This window comes from Sparus aurata, chromosome 9, assembly GCF_900880675.1.
Source record: "Sparus aurata chromosome 9, fSpaAur1.1, whole genome shotgun sequence".
Classification (NCBI taxonomy): domain Eukaryota; kingdom Metazoa; phylum Chordata; class Actinopteri; order Spariformes; family Sparidae; genus Sparus; species Sparus aurata.
The window spans coordinates 15,935,148-15,948,808 of NC_044195.1; the positions used below are offsets into that span (position 1 = coordinate 15,935,148).

Consider the following 13,661-nt stretch of genomic DNA (forward strand, 5'->3'; position numbering starts at 1 on the left):
AACTTTCAAAAGGAATCCAAAATTGATATTAAACTCTCCACCTATCCCAGTAAAGCATTAAACACTATCAAACACCAGAGGGCGCTGTTAGCCCGACGCTCAGCCGCGGCTCTGCCTGCCCACGACACCTCCATCCAGTGAACTGGAGGTTGGAGCTGCCGCCGGCTGGTGTTCATTGTGCTGGTGGTGGTGCGCAGAATAGAAAACAGTCGGATGAGTAAAAATAGTTCCTCGCTCGTTCTGGTGTGATGTTTCAAAAGACTGCTGGGTCTTAAGGACGGGGAAGATGTTGCGGAGGTAGAATATCTTCAGCTGTTCACTTTCAGGACAAGTAGAGGTGAGTGTCTCAGCCTCATGGCTGTATAATTTAATTTATATGACACAGGGAATAGAAAACGTGTGACAATGAATCAGTTCTCCTCAAATCTCTTGATCAACTACAGATCGTCCCAAAACTGTATTGTAATTGCTGTATATCTTTGGTGTGTAATTGGCTATAATAAGTTTTATCTATGATGTGGTTCATTAAAAGTTGTTGTGTTAGTCTTGAATTTAACCGAGAACACAAAACCTCTGAGAAGTGACAGAGAAAACAATCTGTTCAGAAGTCTCAAGAGGTCTCTGACAACCAGCGAATGTTTATTTGAAAATCAATCTACAATACACAGTAGAGTTAAGAGGATAGAGGATAGCTTGAGTGTGATGGACAACATCTGGTGACCGCAGGAGCTGACTTGGCTCCGAAGAGCTGGGGCAAATTATTTGCACTTCCAGAATCTCTCTGACTCTCTGTTGGATCAAGAGTTCCTGTCTGGCTGAAGATGATAACTTGAATGTTTTCCACACCACAGTACCACTCTTCCTCCTCCTCCTCCTCCTCCTCCTCCTCCTCCCTGTTAAATGAGCAATGAAGAAGATGATGAGGAAAGGTCTGCAGGTGTGTTTACTCCTACTGATGGTGGGAAGACTGCAGGGTGAGTGCGGAAAAACTCGACTGGAGAACTCCCATCACATCAACATGTAATGTTTTTTTTAATGCTGCAATATATAAGAATTTGCCTCCTGTCAATTGAAAACATAGCGGGCAGCACATCACCAGAGCAATCGCTAATTGTAGCTACAGTTAGCTAATTAGCTCAGTTAGCCATGCAGTTAGCAATCAAGATCTGGGGCTTGTAGAACAAGGGGAGTTTTGGTGTTTAAACCACTTGCATTGGAGCTTTGGGGCTGGAACATAGTTAGCTGGTTAGCATGCCAACTTCTAACACATTTTTTAGTTCATACTAAAAAAAATCATACATACTGCACCTGTAACTATTGGTGGTATGTTTCAGGCAGGGTAACAGCTCCAGAGCGTCTGGTAGCTCCTGTGGAGAAGCCCTTCAATCTGACCTGCAGTGTCTCGAGGGATCGAGGTGAGTCTCTGAGGCAGGTGCGCTGGCTGGATGTCCAGAACCAGACCCTGCTCAGCTACCTGCCCGGCCAGAGAGACAGTGTGAGCGGACAGCAGCATGTGGAGCTCCTCCCCTCCCCGAAAGACACCTCGGTAATCACCATCCGCCGCGTGGGCTTCCGTGATGAAGGCTGCTACACCTGCATCTTTGACATGCATCCGTCCGGCTCGAAGCAGGGGCAGACATGCCTCACTGTCACCTGTGAGTAGGTCTGTTAAGGACAGACTCTTTGATTTTATGAGAAAAGATGACCAGTTTAGAAAACATCTCTAACCCTGAGAGCCCATGCCATCACTCTGGTGGGTGTAGTTCAGCTTCATGCAGGACAGTGTACTGATGTATACAGCTTAACTCATAGTGACCTCTCATTTCCTGTCAATGTTCGAAAAATGACCCATCTGTTAAGATGTAAGGAATTTAGTTGGTGCCTATATGAGAGAAATTTAAAGTGAGCATCTGTAGAATAAGCTTTGCTTCGTGGATCTCCACTGTCAAAATAGACTAAACAGTAAGGAGCCATGTCATTCATACCATGTCCTGAATGACATTAGAGTCAGACATACAGTGTTAAAGCAAGAACAACACAGATGCGGGTCTCTGACATGTGTTCAACCCTGACAGGAGAGATTTAGATGAAGAATATTTATTTATCCAGGAAGTGACTCTGCTTTTATGAACCAGGTGGGAGAAGCCTTCACTTGAGCAGAATGTCAGCAGGATAGAAAGAAAAGAAAAACACCCATTATTCTGGTGTTCACTCTGAGCTCTTAGCCACACCAGATATGTATTAATTAGCTTCTATTGGTGTTTTATTTGCTCTATTTGTAGCTGCTCAGTAAAACTGGATAGAAACCCACAGTGTACCTGAATTATCTCAATCATATGTGCAACAGTTAAAGAATTATTGTATTTTGAAACCAGGGCCCCATGTTAACATATTTTGTTGTGAAGGGAACTAATAGGCAGTCCTTTCCCAGTGTTGATATTGTGATTGCCAAAATTGTTCCGGCCCACACCAGTCACATTCATCTGGCCCACATACCACGTGGAATGATGGCACTTGGCCCCAGTTCATTATATTCCGGTGTGCTGGCTCTAGCCCAGACTTGGACCACCTCTAGTTTATTCGGTTTGCTCTTGGCTGACTTCTGGCCTCGCTATGTCCTGCTTGTGGCAAACCAATCTAGCAAACCAGAGCTGGCCGCCCAAGTGCCATCATTCCAGGCAGTATGTGGGCTGGAGGAGGGTGTCTAGTACAATTTAGCTAATTGGGAACGTCATGCAGAATTCACAGGGATTGTAATTTGCAAAACGTTGCATATTCCTGGAAGGACTGGATCGGTGCTAAAAGTTTTGAAGATCGCCTTAGCGGCCATAGCCAAATGTGTTACAGCAACATAATCCTCAAAGGTCAACTTTCACCATCAAAGCGGCCCCGCTAACAGCTCTTGTTTTCACAGTTTGTTACTCTGACAACACTTAGAAATATCCCTCCAAAAGAATCCTTCCCACAATTATCTCACAGGATCAAACAGGTTTTATCAAGAAATATCCCTCCAGAGATACAGTAGACCTTTTTGTTAAACCAGAAACAGCCGGGCGCAAAAATCCACCAGACTACACTCCAAAAACAGTAATGTTATTATTGTAAAACACACCACTCAATTCAAACTTGACCAAAACCAAATTAAGCTCAAAACAACTGTTGTCTTTCACTGTTCCAGAAATCACCAGCTCTGGTTTGGTTGAAATAAACCCTTAAATCACCGTGTTGAAGTGGAAATATCAGGGGGTTAGTGTGAGAGGTCAAACATCAGAGAAGCAGCTGGGAAAAACAGCAGGTAGAGCCAGAATGTTTTCACTTGTAACACACACCAAAATATGTAAATTAATGACCCAGATTAAAAATACCAGATCTCCATTTTGATACTGGATTTTATTTTCCGCCAGCCGTGGCAGCCGGGGTTCATTTGCAGCCATTTAGCCAATAGCTTGTTGACACCTCTCTAGTTCGTTTCACAGAGTGGGAGGTATCATCGGTGTCAGCAGTTCCTGACATGTCAGACTGGGAACTACAAGTGACAGACTGATGTGAACACTTTTTCCCACTGCACTGCTCTGTGGTGAATATGGCACAACTGATTATGGATGCCTGCCCTTTGCACCCACCCATTAGGATTAAACAAAACCAACCCTCCAGTAGACTCCAGGGAGAAGCTACTCCTCCCTCCAACCTGAATATCAATCTGCTGCGGGGATTTACTGAAAATATGTGACTACAGACGTCCCTAACCTCTGAACACAAGTTGTTGAGGCTCAGCCAGTCATGTTAATAAAGAGCGGTGGAGCAGTGGGAGAAGGAGGGCTTATTCTTCTAACTAGAAACAGCTGCTGCAGATTCCAGTGACTGGTTTCTGTTGGGGTGCCTCATATTTTTGCATTTTAGCATCGTCCTGTTTTTTCACTCTCTGTCTCCCCTCCCCTCTTCCTTTTTCTTATCCTTTCTCCCCATCCATTGCTCTTTCGCTGGATGGTGTGCTCTTTTGTTCATCATCCCAGCGCACGTCGCTACCGACGGCAACAAGACGGCAGTGAACGGGAAGAAGGCCTCCCTCTCCTGCTCCTACGGTTTGCCTGAAAAGGTGAAGCAGATCACATGGAGACACACGTCAGCGCAGGGCGACTCCACAGAGGTGGCCTCCTTTGCGAAGCGGAGCGACCCCATGATAGAGCCACCGTACCAGGGGAGAGTCTGGCTGAGCAACTCCCTGTCGGACAGTCATCTCACCATCCAGCCTGTCGCCATCCAGGACGAGGGCTGCTACACCTGCCAGTACACCATGCATGCTGAAGGGGAGAAGAGCTCCACGGTTTGCCTCGCCACTTATGGTAAAGATCTTTCCCACCCAGCCATGATTGATTGGTACTTAGATTTTAGTATGGCACACACAAACAAAAAAGGGGAGGAAAACTTGACCTCCAGTTGTAGCCTCATGAAATGAAGGAATGAAGGCCATGAGGCTGGCTTAAAGGATAGATTTACAAGATTTAAAAGCTCAGTTTCCCAGATATAAATGACCCAGATCCCCAGAGTTTAGCAGCCGGCTCTACTAGGCTTTATACATTTTATTGGACCAAATGGTTCAACTTATGACAGTCAAATGAGACTTTTGAGGTGATTATGATGCTCAAAGACTGTTATCCAACGTTTTACAGCTGCTTCTTTTAACAATTTGAGCTTATATGACAAATGTCTTTTTGGGCCACTGCGCATCACGTGACATCGTAAATAAACAGTTTGGCCACTATGAAAGTTGGCTTCAAAGCCTGGTGCTCTCGGTTCAATCGCCTCACATCGCCTGCGTTTCAAGCATAAACCTGCAGCTGATCGCGCTACAAAGACTGAAGCCACGTGAGCTGTAATAACTTTCCATACCACCAGGTGGCGTTAGTCTGTATTTGTATTTCAAGAAGGGGAAACCGAAAGAGAAGACACAGATGTGCGTATATACAAACCGTTGTTAGGATAAACAAATGTTTTGCTATCATTCTCACACCATCCTCGCTGACAGAGCCACTGGGAATCCAGAATGTATCTGATAAAACGTTGGCTCTGGTGCGCTGCAGCAGCACAACACCTATGGTGATATATCACGTGGTGGACAAGTGGAAGCATGAAGTGTCGAGGGATCACTTGAGTTAAAAGCAGTCTTAGTCTGGGGATCATGACTGTCTGTATCAAATTACACACCAGATTTCATGGCAATCCATCCAATTGACATATTCTACTGTGTTGTCATTTGACGTGTTGAACCAACATTCCAGAGATCTGTGCTGCAAAAGTAGTTATAAATCTGACAGTCAGGGTGGATAAATGTATCCATTAGCACTGTTGCTATGACGACAGTCATCAGTCACTTTTTTAAATAGGTAGTGGTTGTTCTGATGCACATTTTTACCAAGCTGGATATCCTACAGTAAAGGAGCTGGAGAGAACGGCTCTTGTGGAGAAAATGAGGGGCTCAGATACATGTGGATGAGTCCCAAACAGACTCAACAAGGTGGACAAGGAATGTTGATCTTTTCTTTCGGATTGTAGCTGCTTAATGTCTTCATGATGCAGCAGGGCTGATTTGTTAACACACACACACACACAGAACAGTGTGTCCATGTGAAGAATGGAGCGTTGGAAAGAAGGATGGAGGCAGGGAGCGAGGTCCTGATGCATGACTGTGTCAGTGTTTGCGGCAGACAGTGATTCCCTCTGTGCTTTGTCTCGCTCTCTCTTTGCTCATTTGCTTTTCGCACTTTTCTCCCGTTCCCTTTCTCTCGCAGTAATCTCAACAAACAGATGTGCTTTTGTTTGAAATCAAACTGTACAGTACAGTAGGTGTTTCTGGTAGTGAGGCCCTATTAGTATTAATGTGATTTATTCTTGTAACCCCCCCCTCATCCGACTCTGGATGATGTGATGCCCTCCTCCTTTCCTCCCACTCTCACAGCCAAAAAACAGTGTTAGCTAAGACGGACAGATGCACTTCTCTCAGAACACAATAGAAAAAAAGATGTAACGAAGAACAGGACATAAGAATTCTTCAAAATGTAGCTTAAGCCATCATGCCACAAAAAGGCTGCCAGTGGGTTTGATTCGGCTGAGAAATTTTGATTACTTCAGGTGGTAATAATCTTAATTTTTTGTAATATATCAAAGAACAATGAATAGGGAACTACCCTCAGCTTCTCGATGCCTTATAACAAGTTTCAGCTGTCTAGTGACATTTTTGGTTCACTCTCCCCGGTCTCATGGCATTGCTCATTGTCTCATGGCAACACCCGACAGCAGGCGGATATAATTTGTCCAGGAGTTGTTGAAGACCAAGTTAGTTAAACCACAGTGAATGTTGGTCCGTAATTGCTGGATGTACAAATAAGCAAATGTTGGCAAACAAGTTCACCATATCAGCTGAAAGCAGAAATTTTATTTTGATCTCATGAAAAGAAGGATTTTATATATGGTGATCATCGCACCATGTCATGCTGAATTCTTGTCACAACATCAGCTGGCTCGTATATATTCCATGCATTCTGAGCCTACAGTAAAGTGAGAATCCATTAAGGATCCGATCAGTTTTCAATGGGACATTTATTATTGTAACACCATACCAACAATGACAAGGTGACATAACTGTCACAAAATGTTTTTTAAAAAAAGAAAAAATATGTAGTGTAATAAAATAAACTCTTAGACATTACAGTAAACTGAAATAAGATACGTAAATAAAATGTTCATCCCGTTTTAGTGAATTTTTTAATATTTTACAATGGCAGGAAAAACGTTTTGAAATCTGACTTTGTTTTTCTCGGGGGACTCCCTCAGCCCCTGGCAGATTTGGTCCCCGCCTATGTTGACAGCATCACTATGGCCTTGGCAGAAATACCTCAAAAGTGCCATTGAATATTGTAATTTAGTAAATAAACAGCATTTTGTTGTAGTAGGCCTACATATTCAACAGTTCATTTGGTGGGAGTCAGTAGTCAGAATGTATGTTTCTAGGTGTTTTTGTCATTTCAGCTAACTTCCTGTCTGTTGCAGGTAGCAGTGCTCCCTCCCTCCTCTCCACGTCACCACACTTGCACAACTCCTTTCTTTTTTTCGAGCCAGCTCTCTTTGCCTGTTTCTTATCTTCAAGCGTTGCTCGTGATTTGGCCTTATTGGTTGTATAAACCGTCAGTAGGAGTGCTGGAATTGGTAGCGTTCCCTGTTCCACCACTGCCAGTGTATGTACCAGAACAGGAGCGTCCTGCTCTCTGCGTGTTTACCCGGCAGATAGGACCACCCTTTGTGAAGTTCTGTGTTCTGACCAGATAAAGCGGGCATGGATACCACAAAATGAATTTTATCTTTTACTGGAAGAGCAGGGGAGGTTTGCTGACCGAACACTCTATAACATTGGAATTCAACTTTAAGTAGGAGCCCAAATTTCACACTAGTTTTGAGCTCATTTACAGGGAATTATGGTTTGGATGGTTATGAAAATGTTTTCCTGTTGTGGTTTGACCCACCCTGAAATCTGATCCAGGCTGATAGTGGGTGAAGTTCTCCACCTAGAACTCTGAGAAGACACTCTGAGGGCCAAATATCTGTGGCTTAACGCGTCCCTGCCAACAACAATGTTCTCATTTCCAGCATATCACATTCCTCAGTCAGCACCGAGAACGGAGAATTGAAAACAGCCAAAGATTTACTTATGGATCTTGAGTTGGCAGGAATTTACATACCTTAGCTGATCCGGAGGCTTCAAGGTTTTTCACAGGTAAATACAAAATAAACTACACTCTGGAGTTTTGCCAGTTATTGGAATAAGATAATACACCTCATATGCCTGTCTTCCCACAGCGTTCTCTCTTAGTGTTTGATCATTATGTGATAACGTTTCCAGATGGTTTAGTCCATTCTGGGTGAACAAAGGATGTTGACGGAAGGAATTAGTACCTCAGTGCATCTCAGTGAATCTGTTATATCTGCCAAACATATCAATCTCAGGACGATTTTCTTTGTGTGTAAATGTGTTCCAGTGATACTCATTCAAGCCGTTTCTGTGTATTTCTCCCAGTGCTGCCCAAACCTCAGGTGAGCTACAAGACTACCTCTCCAGGTGTGATCGAAGCCAACTGCACGACAGTGTCACGCCCCCCGGCAGAGATAGTGTGGAACGTGGAGAGGGATAACCGCACCATGGGCCCCCCTGTGACCACACAGCTCCCGCAGGGAGATGGGACCACGCTGGTCATCAGTACACTGACTGTCCGATCAGGGCTGCTGAAAGACGTGTCAGTCAAATGCTTGGTGCACCACAAAGGGCTTGAGTCGCCAATCGCTGTATCCATGAACACTAAAAGTGAGTTTGTGTCAGCAAACTCTTCTTTATTCAAAGTTTTTGATAGTATTGTGCCTTTTTTTCCAGCATACTCCAAAAATACTTTATATCATCATGACTGAAAAGGTAACTGGAGACAGTGTGTGTTGATGGGTTTCGGGGAGTTCTACTGCATTTGTGATAAAAGTAGTGTAAAGACTTCTATGGCTCCAGAGGAAGTTGCATGTAATGGAATGATCTGATGACGTGCCCCCAGTGATGTCACTCAGTGGCTAAATTGCATGGTGGCCAAAGTCACTTTTTCTCGAATGCACCATTTGCCCTATACAACAATTTTTAAAATAAAACAAAAACCTGTATTCATTTTATTGCAACTATTGATGGTCAGTATGTAAACATGCTCACATGTGCCACGTGTGCGGCTTTAATTTGCTGGTAACCTGTAGTTAACCTTTGTTTCATGGTTCAGGATTGTACACATTAGATAAACCAGATAGTAACACTGTATTTATACCAACACAAATACCAACAGAAAATTTGACCCTAACGTCATTTAACCACTGCGAGGTCAGTATTGTCACACTGTAGTTGATTATTAATTTTTGTGTCCGTCTGTTTTACCCTCTCATAGTTGGGACGGCTCTCACCATCCTGATCTCAGTCACTACGGTGGCAGCCCTGTTGGTCATGTCCCTCTGCTTCTGCCTTTGGAAGTGTTTTCTGCGCAAAGAAGGTGAGTGCAGCACAGCTTCTTGGTTATTTTCATCATACTGCTATACACCTGACACACCCTTGGGGCCATTTAGATACCGATGTATGGAAGCATATCAGAGACAAAATTCTTACTAATTCCTTGAATGTTGAGAATTTACATTGATGTCACCCTGAAACAAGAGTTAGTGGGTTTTTATTGTTGGTCTCCACCTCCGTCACCTACATTCATACTGGAAAAAGGAGCTCAAGGGAGAAATGAATAAATTGGATAAATTATACCTCAAACATATTATTTCAAAAATGTAAACCAAGAGTTTGCCAACTGATATCCAAGGAAACCTGCTTCTGTTATTTTACTGGCTATCCACCTTACTTTATAGCTTGCATGATACCTTTTGTGAGCTTTAGGCTCAGTGGCAGTGTATCCATGATTACATGATGCTAATCCTCTTTGTTAGTGTGACTGGTATGGTGTATGAGTCATTCAGGAAGTTAACAACTTTAATGTGTAAATACTACTTGCACTATCATTTTTGCTTAGCCCCCTTAGCTAATGCTGCTTAAGCCATGAAAGTGCTGCTGGTGCATCAAACTAGTGGTGATTGGATACTTTTCGGTAATAAGGGTAATGAGTTGGTTCGTTCAGAATCAGTATCGTTCAGAAAAGATTTATTTTAATTATTCCAGGATGAATTGTTTTTTTTATAGATTTTAAACAGATCATCCATCTGGTTGTACTTATTATTTATTTAGTATCAAACGCTATGGGGCTCAATAAATGAGTGATGTGGTGTTTATGTCATCAACATATGAGAAAAAAGTAAGTCAGCTTCATCTTTCCCTACCTGCACTCCACCTGCACTTTAATCACACATCTCATCAGTGTTTTCTGTCCGTGCGTGAAGGATGTCAACCATGGATCTGGACAGTAGTGCTTTATGTTTGTATTGTACAGAATGAGGAACTATCTGTCCATCTTCTGTCTTAAGATGCATTACGCATTGACCCTTTATATTATAACTGGAAAGAAATATATTATTGAGGAGTTAATTTGTCTTGTTTTTAAGATTTGCATGCTCAGATCCAATGAGAATCAGCCAGACACAGACCATTTACAGTAATGCTGTGGGTCCAACTACAAACATTTTATCTATGGGCTAATCTATAGGTCAATAATCTATAGGTCAGTGCTAAGTGCAAGTCGTGTTAAAGTGCGAATGTCAGTTATAAACATCTATGAAGACAGCTGATAAAATATCTGCCCAGTATTACTTCAACATTTTTTTTCAGCTGATTAATCTTTCAGATGAGACCGCAAGCTGAAAGGAAGAGGACGGATTGTTTCCCAGCAGCAGCCTCGTGTAACAAAGGGAAGACGTTCTGACACACCTCTATAGGATGTCAAATACAATCCCGTTTACGAGCACCAACTGTACGACGACATTCATCTCTGCTCTTCTGCCTCTGCACCTGACTCTTATATAATCTCCAGGCTGTCCTCGCATGAAGTCAATGAGGAAATGTTGTGTGAATCTTTTTTTTTTCCCTCTCTCTCTGGTTCTGTAATTGATTTGGGTTGATGGCCACACATTCCTCAACGCACAGCGGAGTCCGTGTATGTTTGCTGTAACAGCGTATTGCGAACTTCCCTCTGTTTGTCCTCTATTGATCATTAAAGGATAAGTCTGGTGATGTTTTATTTTTTATTATCCAACAAATCCCATAAAAGGACTAAAAAACATATTGTCTGTGTGGCCAAAAGCTTGTCGAAGCTTATTGCTTTGAGTCGCAGAGCTCTATTTGTGTCCAAATTCTATTTAAAACACATTAATCATTGATTAAGTTTATTTGAAGTCGGCACCAAATGTGTAGTCCCAAACAGGTTCACAATTTACTCTTGTTCTGGTAACATTTTCTAAAACCTGCAGCACCCAGCTGTTTAAGGAAACTGTTTTACCTTTTTTTAATGCTGAAAGTCTAAGTTTGAATATAAAATATGGTCAGCCTTATCCTTTAGATAACACAGCTAATTGGCCCCGTTAGCCCACCATTAAGGTTTTACGTCTTGTGCCTCAGTCAAAGCCGTCCGTTACTCCTGTGTGTTTTTCAAAACTGGGTGGGGTCGGGGAAATTCTTCATTAGTTCAGCTAAGAGGGCTGAATACTTTGTTTTCTTTAAAGCCTACTGCAACCTTTTCTACGTGTTTCAAAGTCTGTTTGAGCGTTTTGTGAGAGAATATGTGTGTCTGTGTGTGTGTGTATGTCCGTGTGTGTGTGTGATTTGTTAGGGGTTAGATTCCACGGTCAGATAGCTTAAAATAATTCCCTGAGGAAGCAACGCTGAAACCTTTTTGGTGCCCCTAAGAGGAATGCGTGTCTTGTGGCTTGTCTACATGATCGAGTCAGTCGAGTACATGTGTGTGAGGATGTGAGTGTACAGGTCAGGCTGTGATGGGGCTGCTTAGTGGCTAGCCAGAAGAGCCGCTGTGCTTCTTTCCGGCCTTTTTTAAATAAAAACTAAAAGAATTTGTATGTTGCTCTGGATTAGAGGCCCCTAAATGCCCAGAATTAAATTGTTGTGGGACTTGTGTGATATATTGTGTTTGCATGTGTACAGGGGCCTTTAAGAAAAAAGCTTCATGCTGAAATAATCTTCTATATCAAAGCATATGATGTGAATCTGTAAGTTATCAACAGAATGACATGCAGGTTATCAGACTTAAAGCTGAGTATTTTAATCGGGCACATCCCGTTCCTCATCATTAATAAGGGTTCTCTGTCTGCATGTTTTCATTACATGCATACAGCACTCACAAGCTCAGATCTTACATTGGAACAACTCTGAAATGTGTTTTCTGAACTTTTGTTATTTTTAAATGTATGGAAATGTAGCTTATTATCAGCCCTGAACAAGGACAAGCAAATGAGTTGATGTAATAAAGGCAACAAACGGATTAATAAAAAATATTAAAAATGACAAGTCTCTGGATCATTATTAATGTTTCATGTTTCATCTTTTATTGTTCAGCTTTGTACTTCTCAGAAAAAAACATCAAATTCCTTTGCCAAACCTGGCTCCCAGATGCTCATATTTTGGGTCCTTTTTTCATCCCAAGCCAGGCGGGTTATGATGAATCCTTGCAGTTCAAAAACACGCACATGTTGTGCACACACAGAGCCGAGGCCACTCTGTTCAGATGTGTTCATAAGCACAAGGAAAACAAAGTAGTTATTACCTTGGTAAGATATACGTATGTGTATTTAACTCAGCACTTAGTATACATATATACAGCACTTACTATACATACACTCTTATATAATGTGTGTGTGTGTGTGATAACATCATATAATATATAATATAATGTTTTTGAAGGATGTATTCAGCCAAAAAGTCATTATCTACATCTGGAAAATTGGGTGACGTTTTGTCGTCCACATTTCTGGAGCGTCACAGCAAAACAGCATTGCAGCATTTTCCTTAACAAATGAAGTAGCTGGGGACTTGTATTTGTCTACGTAGAAATGTTGTCAATATGACCTTCTATTACCAAGTTGGTCAATAATGAATGAATTTTCGTTTTCGGCTGACCTTTCACTGTTTCAATAACTTCACTGTATCTTTCCAAGTCTGTTTGTAGGTGTTGTGAGAGAGCGTGCATGTGTGTGTGTGTGTGTGTGTGTGTGTGTGTAGGTGTGTGTGTGTGTGTGTGTGTGTGTGTGTGTGTGTGTGTGTGTGTGTGTGTGTGTGTGTGTTAGAGGTTAAATTCCACAGTCAGAAAGTCTGAGGTCTAGTCCCTGAAGATTCAGTACTGAAACCTTTTTTCGCTCCCCTGAAAGATATGCATGTGTTATTGCTTGTCTGCTTTTCATAGTCAGGCCGGGTTCATGTGAGGAAAGAGAATGCGGGTGCTCAGGTCGGCTGTAGCGAGGTGATAAATGTTACTGTAACTAGAGGCTGCAGGTTAAACATCTAGAAGAATCACTCAAGACACTATTAAGTGTGCTCGAACAAAAAGTTAAAACCCTAAACACATTAACTGTATGTTGCTCTGGACTGAAGTGGAACCGCAGGCTTATCATTTAATGTTAAAGGGAAAGTTCATCCCAAAAACCAAAAAACACATATTTTTCTTCTTGTCTGTAGTGATGTTTATCCACCTGGATTGTTATGGATTGACAAATTAAACAGGCAATATCCACTGTAGATATATCTGCCTTCTCTAGCATATGTAACTCCAAAGCGAAACCAAAAAAGATTTGAAAAACTCAGCAGCAATGTCTTTTTCCAGAACACATTACCCAGTTACTCAAAAGTATTTTGTTGTGGGCATTTAGAGACTATTAAGAAAGAAAGAAAGAAAGAAAGAAAGAAAGAAAGAAAGAAAGAAAGAAAGAAAGAACGGTAAACTGATCACAACAGGGTCTGTGAATCTGTACATCATTCATTCTTTATGCAACTAAGAATCCAAAAATCAGAAAATGAATAAATGACTTAGTCATTATTAGTTTATGAGTGTGATACCTTTTCCATGCACATAGTAATGCCACTGTAGCAAACAACGTGACACATTCAAGTAGCAAAACTAAAAGGACAGGACAAGCTGTTCCTCTGTACA

At 42.0% G+C, this 13,661-nt stretch overlaps 1 protein-coding gene across 2 annotated transcripts; it reads left to right on the top strand.

The window, feature by feature from the left end:
- The first annotated feature begins 125 nt into the window (after positions 1-125).
- LOC115588645 (OX-2 membrane glycoprotein) lies at positions 126-12,022 on the top strand. 2 transcript variants are annotated; one of them, XM_030429366.1, is made up of 7 exons: positions 126-337; positions 852-974; positions 1,335-1,655; positions 4,014-4,343; positions 8,069-8,353; positions 8,964-9,065; positions 10,337-12,022. In XM_030429366.1, the coding sequence occupies exons 2-7, from the start codon at positions 908-910 to the stop codon at positions 10,342-10,344; spliced, it is 1,113 nt and encodes a 370-aa protein (XP_030285226.1). In that variant the 5' UTR covers positions 126-337; positions 852-907; the 3' UTR covers positions 10,345-12,022. The 2 variants fall into 2 exon arrangements, with proteins under 2 accessions (XP_030285226.1, XP_030285225.1); XM_030429365.1 differs by having other exon boundaries at positions 10,353-12,022.
- The last annotated feature ends 1,639 nt before the right edge of the window (positions 12,023-13,661 follow it).